The 20,414-nt window shown below is 41.6% G+C and overlaps 1 protein-coding gene across 1 annotated transcript in view; it reads left to right on the plus strand.

Moving 5' to 3' along the window:
• Positions 1–403: 403 nt before the first annotated feature.
• adgrb2 (adhesion G protein-coupled receptor B2) overlaps positions 404–20,414 on the plus strand; it is a 211,605-nt gene continuing 191,594 nt past the window's right edge. Inside the window, exon 1 of the mRNA XM_056417315.1 lies at positions 404–462. Within this exon, the coding sequence (XP_056273290.1) occupies positions 415–462 (48 nt within the window). The 5' untranslated portion in view covers positions 404–414. The remainder of the gene's footprint in view (positions 463–20,414) is intronic.

Below are 20,414 nucleotides of genomic sequence, written 5' to 3' on the forward strand. Positions count from 1 at the left end.
GTTTTTTGCACATTTTTGCACATTTATTAAAAATAAAGAACGAATTTACTCTTGCTATTGTTGTAATAACTCTGAAAGAGTTAGTATACTTTAACATTTAATTTTAAAAATTGGGGAAGCCTACTGTGGAGTGGATTTTATATATGTGAAATAAGTAGAGATTTTTCGCTATATTTGGAAAATGCGCGTGCTTGACGTCACGATATGAGCGATGGTATGTGGTGTGAGCCAGAGCGGGAGGGAGGAAGTTTGTTGTCGTGAACGCGCTTAACGGATCCCCGACGTAGGGCGGCGAGTTCGCGCATCTCCGTTCTCCTCTCTTGAAGCGACTGCAGGGGAGTCAGATGCCCGACTGTGAGCTGCTGCCTGTGGATACATATCCCAAATGCCAGAGCAGGCGAGATCTACAGACACATGTCACCCTCTGACATGATAGTGAGGACAACAAGGGGAGTAAACGGAGTAAGAATTGTTGGCTTTTTTTAATTCATTGTACCTTTCCCTCAAGCTCTACTTCAAATGAAGAGCTTCCTTGGACTTGGAGTACCGGGCATCAGTCGGAAAAAAAGCCGTTATCCGACTCAGCCCCTGCTGCTGCGGCGCTGCTGCCTGTGAGCGAGCTCTCCTCTCATTACATTGGAATATAGGCTACAGCGTGCCTATATGCGCAAAACCATGGAGATTATATGACGTGGATTTATTTTTTGAACAAAACTGGACATGTACAAAAGCGTTCCCTCCTCTTCATTTTTGAATTGCCTTTTTTTTCGTTATTTCGTTTGATTAATGGATACTTTATGATCTCATGTCCTTAGCGATCCTTCCTTATTTCCATTTATCTCTATATGTTTTACACTTATTATAATTTTCGGTCTGTTTCGGAGGGCGCAGAAGTGGGATGCCTCGGAGAGAACATTCGTGGGGAGAAGAATCCGCGCAGTAGCGAGGGTGAATGAATGATAGTCCGCCTCTCCATCTGAGACGTGCCATGGATGGGAAACTTAATTTGTATCCACAGAACCGATCGGGGAATAACCGTCGCATCGAATAACTACCGCTGACAGCGATCAGGTAACGCATCTTATCTATGAAACTCAACATATTTTCGTCCCGTACTTCAGAATGCTTTGCAGTCTGCCGGCGTATGTATTTCATTTTATTCTTGGCATCCTTGTTGTTAAGATCAGTGCGTGTTAAGTGTAGTCCGGTTTTAATGACGCATATAGTGTCCAATAGAAAGGGGAACTGGACCCTCATGCTCGCCTTCTTCACAAGACTGAAAGTACATCGGCAGTTGCCCGCGGGGATGTCGGATCAGTGAACCTGAACGGAAGTGCCGGTCACAGAAAACCCCTCAAACACATCTCAGCAGTTGAATTAAGGCCCATTAGTTGAGCACAGGTGGACAGCAGCAGCCTTCTGAATGCTGAACCGTGGGAGACAAAGGGAGCTATTGCCTCCAAAGCTGCTGGCAGACTTGTAACTTTGCGCAGCGGCCAAAAGAAACACGCACACACCCACGCATAGCTACGCACGCACGCACACACAGCACATTGTGCGCACATCGCATGCACGAACACTTTCATTTCCCACCTTCCGTAGGCTACTGACGAATTCACAACGCTCACGTCCTCCGTCCTCGCAACACACGCTCGCGCGCGCACACACACATTGATGTGGTGTTCTTCCCTCTCATGGGGGTTTTCCACGATGCCATTTTGAGTTTAGAAAACTATTTCTAATGCACAGCTGCTCCTCCACCCGCACATAGCCTACACTTCATTTATAGTGCCCCTGATGGCCGGAGATGATTCCGGGCAGGAGGTGGTCTCCTTCGGGTCCCGGTTCATGACAAGCGTTATAGGTTAGAGGGCTAATGCCGATGCTTCTTCCCGGTCTGTGCATAAGTGTCCGCCTGGGTGTGTGCGCCTTCTCCCGTTGAATGCTAAAGAGCCAGGATGTACCAAGGACGCTAGCGAGCGTGCACTCTGGGTTAAAAGGGAGGAGGGGGGGGGGGGTATTCATCCGTACTGGCGTCTCTCCACACAACAGAAAGCCCTTTGAAAACTACCTGATCACTGAGTGAAGGTCCGACGTATGTGTGGGGCGCCCCATGACGTGCGTCTGCCGCAGTGCTACTTCTTCTCACCATGCGTCCCCCCATATCCACCCCGAGTTAATTTCAGGAGAATGTTGTGTTTTCCTATCGAGTCAGAGGGAACACGGTTTCCTCAGACGCTGGTAGCGAGCAGGTGGCTGCGGTGACGCTGAACGGGAATGACATCCAGGACGCGACAACGGGAGTGCAAACGAGCCTCCAGCATCCTCTCTCTGACTCTTGTGTCTATCCATCTGTTGAGCATGCAGTGTGTGTGTGTGTGCGTGCGTGCGCGCGCGCTCACTGTCTCTGCATGCATTTCAAAATAAACTCCCACTGCTCTATCAAACCCCCTTAAATAATGGAGTGGCAGCAGCGACCTCGATTATTGTATTCCCCAAGTAGCCATCTGTAGCATGTTGAACTATTTCTTACAATGTTTTCCTCGTTCCACCACTGAGTCGAGCCTTTACTCCAGCAGCCTGGGGTGAACTGGTTTAGCCTATTGAACAGGGACACTGATTCATGAGCAGTGACTGTCTCTTTGGTTCTTGGCACCATCCAGTATTTGGATTAACAGGTCAGCAGAGTTATTCATATTCTGAATAGAAAGTTGAGTGATCATGAAATGGACCTTTAAGAAACCAAATCAGTAGAAAACTACTCGTTATGACAACACAACAACGGTAAAGGCACACTGACTTCCTCTGGAGACCTCTGTACTGTATGACTGCCTCCACACTCAATGTGGGTAGGTCATAATGAATAGCATCACCTCTTCTTGTATTAAACACGGTGAATAACCTTGTTTGTTTTATTTCTCCGGGCTGCTGTCAGAACTAATGGAGCCGGCGGGGCCGTGTCCCCTTTTAGCAGAGATGAGCAACCCGTGGATGATGGCTAATGAGTTGGATGTAAGAGAAGGCTCCTTCTTTTAACCCTGCTGCGTAGAGGACAAATAGTGGTCAGGGCCATTGGTTAAAACTGATGGAAATGTCTCTGAGTCTAATACAGCATCGTTTGCCGCCAAAACATCCAACCCCCTCATATCTATTCAGGGCATCTGTATGTTGGCCATTTTGAGACCATTTGAATCAGTAATCTAATAATAGTTCTCAATGCTGTACTTTTTTTAGTTAACATGGCTTCCAGATAATGAAGGAACTTGTCTAATGTTGTTGTAATTTACAGTGTGTGCCACAACTTCCCACACAATAATTGCCCATGAAAAGCATACACGTTATCCTCCCTGTGGTTTTTGTGTTCCTGTAGAAAACACAAGACTCACAAGAAAGACTAACAACAAAGGTTATTTATTTCAGTTGTAATCCATTACAGCATTTCTAATTTCTTCTTCCTGCTTTCATTTAGATCATTAAGTGCACCCAGACTATTTAACCCTTGTGTTGCCTTCGGGTCATTTTGACCCGAATCAAAATTACACCCTCCCCCCGCCTTTGGGTTAATTCGACCCCATTCAATGTTTAATGTCGGTGTTCTTTCGGTAGTCAACAAACAAACATAAAGTGCCTCACACTTAAACTTGGAAAACAATATTAATTCTAATAATTTTCTGGAGGTTTTAATTGCTGGCGTCAAATTGAACCCAAAGGGTAAAATATGTTAGTAAATATAAAGGTAACAGGAGGGTGAAACATTGAATCGGGTCAAAATGACCCAAAGGCGGGGGGAGGGTGTAATTTTGATTCGGGTCAAAATGACCCGAAGGCAACACAAGGGTTAAACAACATTTTCAATGTATAAACTACCTCCAGTTGCATCTACTTTTGGGTTTACTTGGCCCAAAATTCAAGAAATCTTTTTTTTAAAGATTTCTGATAACCATCATTTTAAAAAGCATTACTTGACCCAAATGCAGAAAAAACACTTTTTGCCTGAGTCAAAATGTAGAACATCAGTCTCCACCAGTGGGAATCTTGACCAACGGTGTGAATGTCAGGGGAGAATTCAGCAACCTGGACAGCAAAATGACATAAAAAGAATCAGTTGCAACATGCTTATGGTCAAAAGTGAAAACGAAAATCACAAGTGGACATTCAGTTAACACATGTCTCATTTAGCTTGTTTAATATGTATTTCAGATGTGTGTGTGTGTGTGTGTGTGTGTTAGTGTGTGTGTTAATGCCTGCTTTTGCACACTTGCCCATCACACATCATACTTGGTTGAGTGTGATGTGAAATTGAGAGAGATAGGTGAGAGAGGTGTATGTATGACAGACAGAGAGAGAGAGAGATTTAGCATTGACAGCATTAGTGAATGCGCGCGTGTGTGTGTGTGTGAGAGAGTTAATGGACACGGTTAGCCTGGTGTAATAGTGATAGCCTGTTGTTTGAGAAAGAACATCCTGCCTTTGTGGCCCAAGTTGCAGTTTTATTTCACTTCTCTAGGGATCTCTGAATCTATTTATCTCTTCTTTTTCGGCTGGAGTTGTTCCAGAAGCCAAACCTTCCGCTCTGGGATTGAGTTTCCCTCGCCAACCTGGCCGAGGACATCTCCAGAGATCTCTCTAGCTCCTTGAGCAAGACTTTGCTTATGAGCAGCTATCTGTGGTTCCAGGAACGATTTCCCCAATGAGATCAAGTGCTTCATTCACAGTTCCAGTGGAGTTTCAAAATGGAGAAGCGTAGTATTCTGCTGCAGTAGCTGATCAGTGCAGCAAGGTGTCACGTTGTAGGCAATGTGTTCTTTACTCAGACGAAAAGGGAGGTAATTCATCAATCCCATGACAGGAGGATTTATGAATGTTACAGGAATTGATGCTTGGCTTGGAGCTGGTTGTAAGAAATTCTCTCTCCTCTCTTAAAAAAACGTGCAATGCTTTGAATATTGAGTGCGAAGGAAACCACGTCGCAATGGAATGAGGAAAAAAAATAACATTTACTACCAAATAAATGAATGAATTGTGTACATTTTGACCGCGGCACAGCGGGAAGGTTAATGAGACAGATATATGAGACACGTAACGGTTGCGCCATCATTGAATGATCATCGGAGCAGCTGCTGGAAATGTGAGACAAGTGACAGTGTGACACATATCAGCTGGAGATGAAAACCACCCAGTTATGTGGCAGGTTTATAAGGCCTGTAAATGTGAAACTAATAACATCTCCAACATCCACCCACGCACTAATGCTGGCAACGCTAAATCTCTCTCTCTCTCTCTCTCTCTCTCATACATACACAAACATCTCTCTCTCCTATCTCTCTCAATTTCACATCACACTCAAGTCTGATAGCCGATGGGCAAGTGTGCAAAACCAGGCATTAAAACACACACACACACACAGCGGGAGGGAGAGAACCTAGTGTGAAAAGTGATCGTGTGTTTGCTTACATGCTGTATACATGTGTATGAAATAGGGGCAATGTGACATCTTGGTCTTGGCTGGATCACTGCAACCTGGATGGGCCATTGTCCCACTTTTCTTTTTTTTAATTCATCATAGAGTGGAGATGAATCCAGCTGCATGCTGAAGTTGCAAAGTAGATCGGCAAAGAACATCTGAAGAAGCCGAAAGAATCAGAGGTGAAATATTTTCCACTGGCAAGTTACTATATTTCTCTTCTACTCTCCACGGCGTCATATATTATGCCCTCCTACTTCATATGCTCTGCCATGCTCCTTTTGGAGTCACAGATGCCTCTGTCACTGGGGCGACATTCATTTGGCGCGGCCTCGGGTGACTGTGTCAATATTTGCAGTGAGTGCCATTTTGTTTTGGGGCGCTCTATAAGCATGACTGAGCTTTGGTGAGGATAAGGCTAAAGGAAAGACAACGGGAAAGAAAAACCCCGGCACTATGGACTCGCTCTCTACAATTAATTAAGCCTTTTGGCAGGAAAAGTGAAAGGATGGACTTCCTCGGGAATAGATCGTTTGGGGTTGCAGGAGGAAGGGGGGGAGGAGAGAACAAAACAAATTAAGTGCCTAGAATTGCCGGGATGATTCACATCTATGATTAATATTGATCGCACGAGGGATAAGAAACTGCCACAATACAACTATAGAGAACAGTTCATTCAATTTGTTTTTGTGTGAATAAGTCTTTGTGCAGAGGTGAACATGGAGTTTGTACTGGGTAACGACAGAGCACTTTGAGGTTGTTACTTGGTGTGCTGTGTGTTTGTGCGTGTTCACTCATATTCCTGTCCAGTAACTGAGTGCGTCGCTGAAGTAATATTTGCCGTTTATGTTTCTCATAATGTTTGGCCCTTGGGGAAGGAGAAGGAGCAAGAGCTTGCAGATTGTATTGATTTAGAGCATCTACATCTGCTTTTTTTAAAGTGCAGTACAGGAGGGCCCGCGAGGTTCACATCAGCAAACTTGTTTATTTGATGCTTTGTGCTTCTTTCCAACTTATTGGACGAGTCCCAGCTTTTAATGTTCTATCCCATCTCTCTGCTTTCTGCTTTTATTACTCCTATTTGTCTCTGTATTCTTGCAGACTACCATAGTATTACTATACACACACTCCAAAACACTTTATTGTCTGTTTTTGTTTACTCCTATCATGTAATGGACACTTTCCATATCCTCAGGAATACACTACATATGCTATCCTTTGCAGCTCATGCACAAGCAGGAGGCTAGTTGCACTGCTTAACTCCTTGCTCAGAGAGCACAGATTAATCTGCCTGCGCCCATTGGCCTCCTTATCCACAGAGTTCCCCCCCAGAGGATGCTTCCTGTTCGCAGGTCAACAAGTGGAACGCTGTGCTTTGTGGAAGCAGATGGAAAGAGCCTGGCCTCCTTTGTGCTGGGATCTAACAGGATCTGATTGTTCTGTGTGTGTGTGTGTGTGTGTGTGTGTGTCCAGGCTTTTTGTATAAAATGTCTTCTGCATCCAAGTGATTTAGTGGGATCCTATGCCGAAGAGCTTTGTTAACCCTTGTGTTGCCTTCGGGTCATTTTGACCCGAATCAATATTACACCCTCCCCCCGCCTTTGGGTCATTTTGACCCGATTCAATGTTTAACCCTCCTGTTACCTTTATATTTACTAACATATTTTACCCTTTGGGTTCAATTTGACGCCAGCAATTAAAACCTCCAGAAAATGATTAGAATTAATATTGTTTTCCAAGTTTAAGTGTGAGGCACTTTATGTTTGTTTGTTGACTACCGAAAGAACACCGACATTAAACATTGAATGGGGTCAAATTAATCCTAAGGCGGGGGGAGGGTGTCATATTGATTCGGGTCAAAATGAGCCGAAGGCAACACAAGGGTTAAAAAAAAAGAAGATTACAATATTACAGCAGCTTTATTCAGAGAAGATTATATGGAGAAAGTCATTAGGATGCTGTTTACTTTCATTCATATTCAAAGAAAGAGCGATTAGGTTGAATAAGGCCCTTATACAACTGCATAGGCTATCACTGTACATAAAAGGTGTTCATTCTGTTTGAATGAGGTTAAGAACAGTCCGCCTGCATTCAGGGGTAGCATGCTGTGATTTGCATGTGCTGCCAGTTTTCATGTTTCATTAGTTCTGTGTGAGTCTGTGTGACATATGTGTGAAAATTGATGCATGTGCGATCATCCATGCCTGTGTGCGGGCTAAGAGAATCTCCCCAGGTCCAGTGTCCTGTCAAAGCTGCCCCATGTATATTTTAGATGAAACAAATTGGACAGGTGGAATTCCAGTCCAGAGGCATGCAGTGTGGAGGTCTGTGCATACATATTCAGATGCCCCTCTTTGAATCTGAAAAGAATCCAGATCTTTAAGTTGATTGAAAGTATGAAAAATGTACTAAAAGACTGTTTTTAAGGATCGTACAAGGGTTATTAGCACGATGACAATTTTCTCTTCTGGTGGTTTTGGAGGGGATTCCCCCCACGACCTCAAAGTCTTATATTTAGGTAGATATAATATATTTAATATAAAGCAGGGTTATATCTGAGAGACAATTGGGAGGTCAAGGGTCAGTCTGCAGAGTATGCGTGTGTGTGCATGTGTATATGTGTGTGCGCGTGTAAGAGTGTGTGCGTATGAGAGTGTGTGTCTGTGTGTGTGAGTATGTGTGTGTCTCTGCCTGTGTGTGTGTGTGTACGTATGTGAGTGTCTATGTGTTTCTGTCAGTGTGTGTGTGTGTGTGTGTGTGAAACGATGTATTAGTTTGCATGCATATCAGTGGAAGTTGAAGGGTAAATCATGTTTTATTAACAATTCCCAAATTATTTCCCAGATTTTTCCGGGTACCTGCTCTTTTTGTTTGATGAGAAGTAAACACGCCTGTAAATAACCCCATGAAGGGTTTATTGTTTTGAGTTGTTTGACTGTTTAGCATTTTCCTTATTGATTTTGATGTATGTATGCCTTTTATATTGTATTGTTTGAATAAATATAGACGTTTTATTCTACTTCCGCTTAACAGATAAATCGGACTTTTATTTTGTAAGGTTAAAAGGAAGCGCACTTTTGTTTAGGTTAAAATGCGAACTTTATGGTATAGATTACAGACAGATGCGCATTTTATAACAAGTTTAATAGTTGATTTGACCCGTATGGGACTAACTCTGTTAAGGTGGTGATAGTGTACGAGTTTTAATTAATGTATTGTCACCTAAAGAAAGAAAATAAAGGAGCGTCACCAGCAGTAAGTCTTCACGCCAATTCATATGATCCGTTACAACGCTTATTGCTGTCATAATACGCAGGCGAAACAACATATAACATAATAATAAATAAGACTAGAGGACGCTTTTTACAATTCATAACAGCATTGTAGAAAAGAGAGATAACAAACGGCAAAGATACATTGATCAGAGACGTTTTTGTAATTATAATACGTCAAATACAAATGTAATCAGGAGAGAAATACGTTTCAGTCAAATGTAATTTGGAGAGAAATACGTTTCAGTCAAACGTAACTGCAAATTGCATTTTAGGTCTGGGGGAACGTAATTTTTGTGATACAGGGTTGGTGCATATGACAGTGCAGAGTTGCCATGGCAATACTGTAGTCTATAATCATGTTTTCTGTACATCTTAAACATGTAGGCCTTGAGAGTAATATAGATTAATTGTGTGTCTTTGGTGAGTCCATGTATTTGGTTGCACTGTGAGGCCAATATGCATTCTTCAATGTCTAATTACTGATATATTTTTAATTTGACTATTACAGAGGGAGTGAGGGAAAGGACGAGATGGGGAGAGAGATGTTCACAGGTTCTACTGGAATAGCTTTAGACTGCACTGAGAAAGTTCAATGCAAATGTGGCTCTGCACAGTGGATATAAATCTGCATACATTATTGAAGTGATTCCTAAAACTGTGAAACAGACTCATTTCCAGAAAGAATCAGGTTGGAGTTAGGGGGTCAAGGTTTGATCCTGTTGAACGACTATTCCACCAATTTAGCATCGCACTCCTTCAACATTGAAACACAATGGAACGTTAAAACAAGTATTTCATCGTTTGGGAGGGGGGATTAAAGTATTTAATCCCAAAACACAGGCTACGTTTAGCATTAGTAGAGGAAAAAACAGATTTGACTTCTGACATGGCTTTCAAACAGTTTGCTCACATTGCTCAATTGGTTTTAACTGTTAATATAAGGGTTAGGGTAACCCTAACCCTAGGACATCAAGTTTTTTTTCTTCTTTTTCTCATGAATATTCTGATTAATTGAATGGCATCAACATGTACTGGACTATCTAGCAACATTTAGCGTTAAATTGAGTAAACGCTGCATTCTTTTTTTTCCTAAATTCCGCCAAGGCTGCCTTAACTCTGAAGCTATGTACAGAACTCCATTGAGGAGAGGAGAACATTAATGCAAGAAGTATACTTCATCACAACGTTTATACCCTGCAGCGTATGTCAGTGTCACCGAGTAGCAGCGAGTGGAGAGATGTGATTTTATGTGGAGTAGCTTTTTAAAAAGTGCATGTAAATTGTTGGTTTTCTATCTTAAGTGCATTCACTTTCACGTGTGCATTTGCAGTCTGTGGTTCTTGGCCACTAATATCAGGTGTATGTGTCCACATGGAAGCACAAATGGTTGCTTAAACAGCACAAAAGTGTTTGAGTTTGTGACAGTTCAGATTGACTGATTTCAAAAGTCACAAAAAGCTCCAGTCGTTTCATTTATTTCCCTTTGGACCAACATCTCTTGTCGTTGTCTCTGTTCATTCATCAGCCTGTGAAAATGTTCTCGAGTTAAAACATTTTCACGCTCAGTTGACATGTCTTTGTCTCAGTGTTTGCCACATGCTGCAAATCTGGAGCTGTGCGATTTTGTTCCATCGTTCCATACTTTGTATGCTTTTACACCAACTTAAACATACTTTTCGATGTTTAAAAACACTGAGGGGCAGCATTCATCACATTTGGTATGGGTTTTCTCAAAGTATGACCGGAAAGCAAGTGGGGAGCAGCACATATAAAACCAGAAGCTGGGAAGGGAGTGAATATAGAATGTTGTTGAGCTGCACTCAGCTCACAAACCATTAGTCTGATTAATTTAATGAAATTCATGGAGAATGTTTTTATGGTGTTATGGCTTCCTTATCGGTCAAATTTGATTTGCTTTGGTATCACCTTAATAACAACATAATGACTTCATAATAAAAGGCCCAGTGTCCAAAACCTTTGTTGGTGCATGCCAGAGGATGTGTTTGACAAGTTGTCTGGAAATGTTTGTGGAAGGTATGGTATGCTAAAACCTTACACTTTAATTAAAGCACCATGTGGCTAAAGGATCATCAATTAGGTCCTTCGTGGTTCACGGGTCGTATATGTTCCATCTCAAGGGTAACTGATCAAATGTATGGACATGGAAAACAATAAGGTAACATTTTTTTTTTAAACTGCAAAGAAAATCAGACCTTGCAACTTTAAACCTCTAAAAATGAGTTACTGCAGTTAATAAGATGACTCTGATTTCCATGGAATACAACAGAGACATTTTGGAGCCGGACGGGGGTCCCTTCACAGACGCCCTGGGTAATTTATGTCTCACATGTCTAAACATTGCGACCAGAGGCTGTGTCATCACCTGCCCCTCCTACCACCATCACAGCAATTAGAGAGGTAGATCAAATGAGACCGCTGCAGAGGCCAGCGATGTAATTAAACTTGGAGTGAGAGGCCACTGGACCCCTATGAAGTAAGACACCGCTAGCCCACGCGATGTGTCAAGGCACCGCCACAAGGGCCCACGTGTGTGCTCTTCAACAATAAGGTTGATCTCTACTGCATACATGCTGTGTGGGTGTCACGGTTGAAGAAAGAAGAACATAAGATCACGTGTTGACATACAGGACAACTGTGAAGTGGACTGACAGACGCCAGCATACTACACCGAACAGTATTATTATCTTAGAGAAAGCTTTACAAAAAATCCACAACTAATCATTATCTGCATTATGCTGCCCCAGTAAGCACACTAATAGTTAAAAGCAAGAAAACACTCCATATGCATGCCCCGAATGCTTGATGGACATGCACATACTGAGATTGTACCACGGAAGGTTAAGTAAGAAGCTTTCTCTCTGAAAGGGAGAAGAATATAGCAATATGATATCGCTGTCGGGTGATGAAGAGCTGGCATCGGGCTAAACTTAGCCGCATTTAGCTTCGACCAGAGTTGGGGCAACAGGTAGCCTGGGTCTGATAAAGGTGCATATATTTAGATGATGGATGTGGGTGGATATGTTTAATAGATAAATGATATGGTTATCACAAAAATTGCCCTGATTTACAGTCATTTTAGTTGTCAAACCTTTCCTATAACCTAAACCATAAAAGACAAATCTTTTTTTTGTTTCATGGTTACAAATTATGCCACTGGATATGTTAAAAAAAAATCTAAAAACGTGCAGATGTAGTATATATCATAATCAGAATATATTTGAAAATGCAGGAAGCACAAATACAAATGGATTCTAATAATCAAATGTGTAGAAATCATCTTTTTTTTCCCCCGTAGCATCTCATGCACCGTTGTGTGGCAGGCATGATTTATGTGACCACAAAGTGCTCTTAAAGTAAAATATAGGCCATAATAACATCCCCATTTGTGGGTCATGTGGTTTATAGAAAAGGAGATATATGATAGTTGGAGCTCTGATTTCTTTCATCATATATGGTCTGTGCTGAAAACTCCCACGAGTGTGCTCTGCTGACATGGAAGTTGTTTAGTTTGTCGTAAATAGAGGCTGTAAAAGACCAAATTGAATTGTTTGTTTGCCAAGTTTAATACTAAAGCTTTATGACATACTGTTTGGCTATATTTTGCCAGCGCTCACTTCAAACTAACGCAGCTATACAGCGCAATTTGAGTTGTTAATCAGCTGCCGTTCCTCTGCTCAAAGTATAATGAGTTGCCTCGGGGTCTTGCAGAAACCTCATACATCCAAAGAGTTAGCTATTCTGGGAATCAGAAAAGCACAGGCTGATTGTCCCAGCTCTGATCTTTTTTAATGCATTATCTCAAGTGAATCCCCGACGCAGGATCATAAGGCAACTTCTGAAACAGCGCAACTAGAGGTAAAAGGTCTCCATGTGTGTGAGGGATTAGAATACCATCAGTTAAAGAACCACGCCCTGAAACATAATGATGGTATTGGTTCCCTTAAATGTCAAATCGCGACTTTGCTTTTCCTCTGTTTCTAGTGTGTTATCATACACACATACACCCACACACACACACACACACACACAAACACATCTTTCACCAGAGTGAGTATCACAGCAGTCGTTGCCACTCATCGGATTTATTGTTGCGTCTTCACACTGATTTCCCCTGAATTTATTCAAAAGGGAAAAGCTCAGGCTCGACATCGCGAGCAGATAACACACATCCCCATAGTGGGACCCTGACTCCGCAGGAACATAACTGCATGCATCTTGATTTCACTGTTGAACTAGAACTTTTCTCCTGAGCCCCAGCGCTATGTGCCGAGTCACACACACGCCACGCATGCTTCCCACTCAGCTGCGACACATAAACACAGCATGAAACATTGACACATGAGATCTTGTCCTATTACAACTACAGTTTATCCAAGAGAATTTTCTGAGCTCTGCTTTTGTCTCGAGCGGTTATGTCATTTGTTCTTGCTGGTTGGGATTCGCAGAGGCAGAGTTTAACCCTCTACTTTTGACGAAGAAGTGAATATGATGACTGTGATCTGAATAGGGCAGGGTTGACATTTAAACACACACAAAATACAGACAAAACAAAATGGATCCATGAAGCTTAAATGCTCTCCACGTTAAACTTTTTAATATGATGTTTTAACCTTTTTTGTGTCCACGGTTAAAGCTGATTTTCCAGCATATTCTCAAACATGATCTCTTCTTAGATAAACATGGTGCCTTTTTGTGGGCTCACAGTCGGTCACAACACATAAACATTAAAATCAGGCTTTAGAACCATATGACTCTCTCTACATATGTGCTCAAGTGAAGCAGAACATCCCTGGTGTTGCTTTAATATGTTTTATTGCTTGCAGCCTGACAGCGTTTTAATTCCCCTTGCGATTCCGGTATCATAGCAGCCCAATCTCCTCTCACCACACCATCAGCACCTTTCTCCCGGACCCAATTTAGCCGGTGATTCCAAATCTAGCACGCTAGAGACTCGAGAGATTCAGAACAGTGCTTTTGGTGGAATAGCACCCCAGAACCTTTAAGGAATAGACCGCCTCGGAATATAATTAGATGCTGCCAATCTCTCTCTATCGCTTGGGAACTGGCCAGTGGGTTTCTTAATGGAGATGGTTGCCGCATGCACGTATCCTTTGGAATTAGAGCAGAACTCACTCTCAAACCAGTGCATTAAACATCAGAGTCTCTTGTTAAAATGCCCGTTTGTTATGATCCCTCGTAGGATCGGATCTCATTTACTAAATGATGCTTTGTTAAACTCGCACATCTTGTAAAACAAATTCATCAAATTCACAAAGCAGCAAGGCTTTCTATAATTAGAAAAGCAGGGTTATTTGCTTGCACGGGAAAAGTGTTTGTCTATTGGGGATAGAGCAGATGGAGGGTCATTAAATATCTCAATTTTACAATGAAAATAATATCACACAGTCCAGTATATATTCCCTGAAGTGATAATATCATGAAGTATCCCAGCTCCAATTGAGTTATGTTGTATTTCTCAACAGGGCTGGTGTGATTACCAATACAATAAAGTATTTGATGGTGTGTTAAACCGTCTTACAAATGTGGTTCAAATCCTATGGAGCTTAAACAATAATGAGAATGTAGTTTATGTGATTCTTGCATCCACTAAATCTGTTTCCAAAGTCTTCCCAAATGAGTAGTGCTGCCATTGAGGCTTTTCAGTGTATTCATGGTTTGGCAAATAAAGCAAATATGAATCGCTATAAAAGGGCCTGCTACTGGAAGATTAACCTCTGAGGCACAAAACAGTTATGATGTTCTCATGCTGTAAAGACATGGGATATATATCGCCTATTGTGTACAGACGCACCCTGCTAATGCTGTGGGCATCTATTGTAATCTACTGAGTACTGATTGCACTGCATTGCACTCTATATGTAGTCTTACGGCAATATTAGATGGCTCTTCGAGAATAAGAATGAGTGCAGGTCATTTCACATCAATCATTGCATTTGTTGTGAATGTGTTTTAGTGTGCGCTTCTCACTGTGAAGTAGCCTACGTGAGCCTGCATGCAAGAGACTTTCAATGAAGCTCAAGCGGAAGTTCAGGAAGGAAGACACATTTTTTAAGCAGCCTCTTAGTCTTGAAGCAATTACTCCATCAGCTAATTGGGGGCGTGTACGATGCATGAACCAATAGTAGGCAGCGTAGTTCTGTAAGCCAATCACAGCGTTGTTGGCAAACTTTTAAAATATGTTCTCCTCTCTGCTGCTGTCAGTTGTCATTTCAACTCAAACCGATGTGACTCTCCTCCACCCCAGGCTCCTCCAATCAGCATTCAGTCCTGCTCATCATTAATCATCAGGGTCAGCAACTCTCTTCTTCTACCATCACCAGTGTCTGGACTCCAGGGGGATTCTGCCTTCGCAGATATCAGCATCACTAGCTCTTCTCCTAATTCAGGATGCAGTCCAATCGCCAAAGACTTTGCACTATTCAAATATATGCAATAGTAATAAATTATTGTTAAACTCGAAAAACAAGAAATGCAGTTATAGGACACCGATCTACGCTGCTTCAAACAGGTATAAGATTACATTTACCAATGTGAGTGTGAGTGTGGGGGGGGGCACTGTACATGCTGAAAGCTGTCTGGAGTCAGAGCCCATCAGAAATGGATAGCAGATGGTGGTGGCAGGAATAAGAGGTGACAAAATTAATTTCAGAAAGCGCATGCGCAAAGGGTAGTCCTCAATGAAACACATTTATTTTGAGTTGATATGCACACCATCTAACCTAAATAAATCTAATAAATGAAAGTATTCATACATTTTGTGTTACACCCATTAAATATAAACATCTATTTTTGTAATTGATTTATTTAAATGTATCAAACTATATTTAAATGTGTCACCTCGAAGAAGGGCTTGAATCGTTTTTGTGAGTGTAACCTAAATAAATCTAATAAATGAAAGTATTCATACATTTTGTGTTACACCCATTCAATATAAATATCTTCATTTTGTAATTGATTTATTTAAATATATCAAACAATATTTAAATGTGTCACCTCTAAGAAGGGCTTGAATCGGTTTTTTGAGTGTATGATGGGATGATTGGAAGGTGATGCATTCACCGGGTCCGTCTTGTCTGTGTGAGATAGATAGATTAGCAGTGGTGGTGGTGGTGGCAGAGGGGAGGGCGGTGGGGGGTAAGATCAGTGAGAGGGCTTTGCTGCGCTGCACCGCAATAAGGTGTTAGCAGATCCAGCGGTGTAGCACGCTTAGTGGAAGCCAACCCGAGCTCACTGGCGCATGATGCGATGTAACCCCTTCATCTCGCCTTCCCTTCACGTCCCCCATTAACAGCGGAGGGGCCCAATAAGAGAAACAGATTGAGATGGTTTGTACTAACCACAAAAAATGTGCTGCATGTCAGACATTTTCTGATGTTTGACTCCACCAGTTTTTATGTGAGCCCGTGTCTCTACCCACACCTCTATTCTTTCCTCTGTGTGATGTCTCTTTGGTTTACATCATTTTCTTTGCCACACTTGAAGCTTGAGTGTGCACCATTTATTTGCATCTCCCTTGAGCTTCATCTTTTTCTCTGTTCATTGAGTCCTTCCTCACTCCCCTCAATGATTATATCTTCCTTTCGCGGTGGGAAGGAAGCATTGTTATTAACGGAGAGCAGAGCTTCCTGTATACAGAATGATTCTGTTCGTTGTGTGTGACCAGAGGAGGTCAGTCTGCTGCATTTCTATTCAGATATCTATGTTTTACTCTCTTTCTACCATCTTGTTGCCTGCTTTCTTCGTCTGTATTCTGATGCCTTTGTGCTCGCTCAGGTCCTGTTAGTTTTGGGAAAATGTGAGGAACCACAGTATTTCATCAGTACAGTGAGTCCCATCACAGTAGACTGAGCAAACACATATAAAAACACACACACACACAGACACAGTTCACTCAGCCTTAGTCCTTGCTCTTTTCTCAACATCTAAAGTCTCTCCCCGCTCTCTGTCTTCACACACCTCAGTGTGTCGCTGTCCATTCCTATCACCCGTACCCATGTCAGTCCTCTTCTAGATCTTATCCTACTCTCCACACTCACTTAAAAGGCTGTGTTCCCTGTCTGAAGCTTGTTTACATCAAAGTTGTTTACCCTTTCTCTTTTTTTGGTGTTATCTTTACAGACCTCTTGCTATGGCGACATTAAGCCAACTGTCTTTGAAAATCCTGTTTCTGTGTGTTTGTGAATTGTTGTTGGGGTACTGCGAACACACACACTGTCTTTCTCTCTGTCTCTCACTGGTTTCAAAATCCATCACTTCAATGTGAGAACTGGTAGATCAAAAACATAGAGACAACATACCCAGCTGAAATGATTAACTTGCTAAATGTAACGCATTTGGAATAGTTAACTATCGAAACCTAACAGTTAAGATAGTAGCTGAAAGTCAAATTAGAAAGTTAGCACACGCAGTTGAAATAGTTTAACTATCTTAAAGTAATGAACGAATAATCTGAATAGTTAACACAAACAGTATTCTGCAGAATGACTCAGTGCTTGCTTTGTGGATTCAGTCATCATGTATTCATGAGAAGTCTTGAAATGCACACCAAATCTGAATTTGGAGCTGAAGAGATTTTCTTTTTTTCTGTTCCACTCATCTATTCTACATTTAAAAAAAACCTATTTAAATCTTTGTTGGCATTCATCCTCCCTGTCTCATTTCAGACTCATCCATCTGTAGGTCTTTTAAAGGGGACTAATGACATGACTGAAGCATGAAACCAATCATGGCTGAGCACTGAGGGGCTGACAAACACATCCCCTTTGCTTGATCGGAACTTTGATTGACATCCTCTCAAAAGTCGAGATTAAAACGAGCACACTTTAAACAGATTCGTAGCCTTCATTCACGAGAACAGATTGCTGTTCTCATTCCCAGTACATAATGATTCATAAACGGCAGTTATGGTTATGATCCAAATTGTTGTGACGGATCTTTTTTTCTTCTGTTGTCAGTAAATGGCACCCATTTTTGGGGGTTTCCCTTGGCATTCTTGAGTGGTGGGGATCAGATTCATCAGGCTGATGGCCCCTCTGAAAGCAGAACATTTAGTTAGATATATATCATATGGCCACTAACTCTTACGGACCTGTGTCTGTCAAGAATTACATATTTATCATTTGTAGTTTCTAGTGTGGATGTGGTGTATGAGCCTTGGTTATTGGAAACAGGAGAAGAGTATGTATGGATTACAGTTAGAAGAATTGGCTCTTGTCATTAGAAGCTGATATCCTAAGGCAAGCCCATCTGTTGGAATTAGCTCTGACATTGTAATCATTAAAAACAAAACAATGAACCTTTGGACTTAAACAGTGCTCGGTAAGAGCATATCCTTTTTATTAAAGGCTTATGTGTAAAAAAAAGAGGCTCTAGCATATCACTGCAATCCGTTAACCGTTAGCCTAATCATTTTGTATGTGTGTGAATGATGCGAAAGGTGATTTCTTTTTTTACTGTGATCAGTTTCCTTTTTTAAATCATCTTTAAAACTTAACGTTTTAAAAATGTATATTTTTCAATCTCCTGTCCATTGGGTTCAAGTGTGTATTTCCATATATGTCTGGAGAATATCCAATCAATTTCTCATTATTTCTGTACTCTCTTTTTTACTGTAGTTTCTCCATCATATCATTTAACTTTTTTTCCAATATACATCCACTATTTTGTTACTGGAGCCTCTTTGCTGTATGAAAGTCGCAAATATGTGTATATTTTATTGTATAGTTCCTGCCAGTAAAATCAGAGGCCCGGGCCAGCAAGGAATGAATTATGGCTGTAATATCTTCCACTGGCTGCCAGCCAAACATCATCTCCATACACTCTTTAAAGGTGTGTCTGTCTGTCTGTGTGTCTGTCTGTGTGTCTGTCTGTCTGGTTTTTTTTTAAATTATCTGAGTGTGTATATCTCTCTCTCTTCTTTTGCTAGTAAAGTGAAATGATCTCTCATCATCATCCCCATTTGCTTCCTGGCAGGATGTTCCATCATATGCATGCACATTTCAAAAGGAAATGCACCATCATGTTCCTGTCATTTGCACAGCCAAGATTATAACCTTTCCCAAATGGTAACCTCCTCCATCTCAGAAGGTTAAGGCGGACATCTTTAAACCGTTCCCATGTTTAAGTTAAAGGGAAAGATGACAATGTGATAACTCTGGTTTTCACACATGGCGAGGTTAATCTTGTGATCACAGGGAATATAATCGCTGTGGATTAGAATCTGAGACCAAAATCATCATTGAGTATCAACCAATATTAGTGTCCACTTTGTAACGAGGCCCTGACTGTGTTACCTGACTTCAATTATTTATAACCATCGTAAACCCAGACAGTCCACAAGCAAATCATCTTGGCAACCAGGCTCTAATAGAGGGTGAAATATGTGCTCGACTGCTGCGTTTTCTTTCGGCAGATGTCTAAAATAACTATGCCTAATTGGAGGGGAAAGGCCAATCCCAAAATGGGTACTTAAGTCATTCGGCCCTAAACCTGAAGACATGCAGAGTGTTTGGCCAGAGAGGGCGATAATTGGCACGGCTTTCATCTGTCATATCCGCATCATTTTGCTTACACACTGAAACAGGAGGTGTGAGATGCGTTTTGCATTCATGTATATTTACACATGGGAATGCATGCATGAGAGCGTTTGTGTGTGCATTTGTGTGTGTGTGTCTGTCTGTGTGTACGTATGAGACGCAACCAACTGGATCTTTCTCGTGTGAGGTAATGGAGGAACAAGGCAGATTCATTATGTATTCCTCATAGATATTCTACGCAGGGCTTTAAACATGAATAAACACTGACAACACTGTCATTTACCCTGTCAATTACGTGGCTGACACATGTCTCTACAGGGTTAATGATTGGGAATGATTGCATGTCATTGATGTGTATAAACAACACGTAGACACAACCCACTGGGTTCTGTTCCTATGATTCGGGCTTTGTTTAATGAATATTATACCTTTCACTTTGACATTGTCTCCACATTAAGTGTGTCCCTGTGTGTGTGCGCGCAGTAAAACTGCCCGACTCCAATTTGTCTTTTTTATTTTGTTTTCTCAATTGTATGAGGGTTTCTGCTCAATAATTAAAGCACACATTTGTTCTCTTTAAGTTGAGAGTCTGGCACTCTAACCAAGGGCATGCGCAGCAGTTATTGTACTGCAACAATGATAGGGAGTAACAGAGCGTGGGAAGAACACAGCGTCTGATTTGGCTGCAGTGCTGCCTTCTGTCTGATCTTCAGCTAAAAAGGCCTTAACTCCTACAACAGGCTTATAACCCCTTGCTAATCCCCCCTTCTGACTCATTTCACTGCAGTTTGAAGCTCTCTTTAAATCTCTTGTTCGCTCGGTGCCATGCATACACACACACACGCATGCCAGAGTCTCTGAATAACAAAACCCTTCAGTTGAAAATGGAAATGTCTCACTGGACCAGCAAATTGCACTGTGAGAAATATCTTCAGCCAAATGTTCGCACACAGTCACAAGTAGACACTGCAAATCCATTTTGCTATTTTTTGGGGGGGTTTAATTATAAGCGTGGGTGCGAGCCACCAATGACCTCCATCACTGATAGCGTTTCTAATTTCTTTTGTTTTCTTTTAGCTTGTGTTGAATGTTTCCTTG

The sequence above is a fragment of the Pseudoliparis swirei genome, chromosome 1, assembly GCF_029220125.1.
Source record: "Pseudoliparis swirei isolate HS2019 ecotype Mariana Trench chromosome 1, NWPU_hadal_v1, whole genome shotgun sequence".
In the NCBI taxonomy this organism is placed as follows: domain Eukaryota; kingdom Metazoa; phylum Chordata; class Actinopteri; order Perciformes; family Liparidae; genus Pseudoliparis; species Pseudoliparis swirei.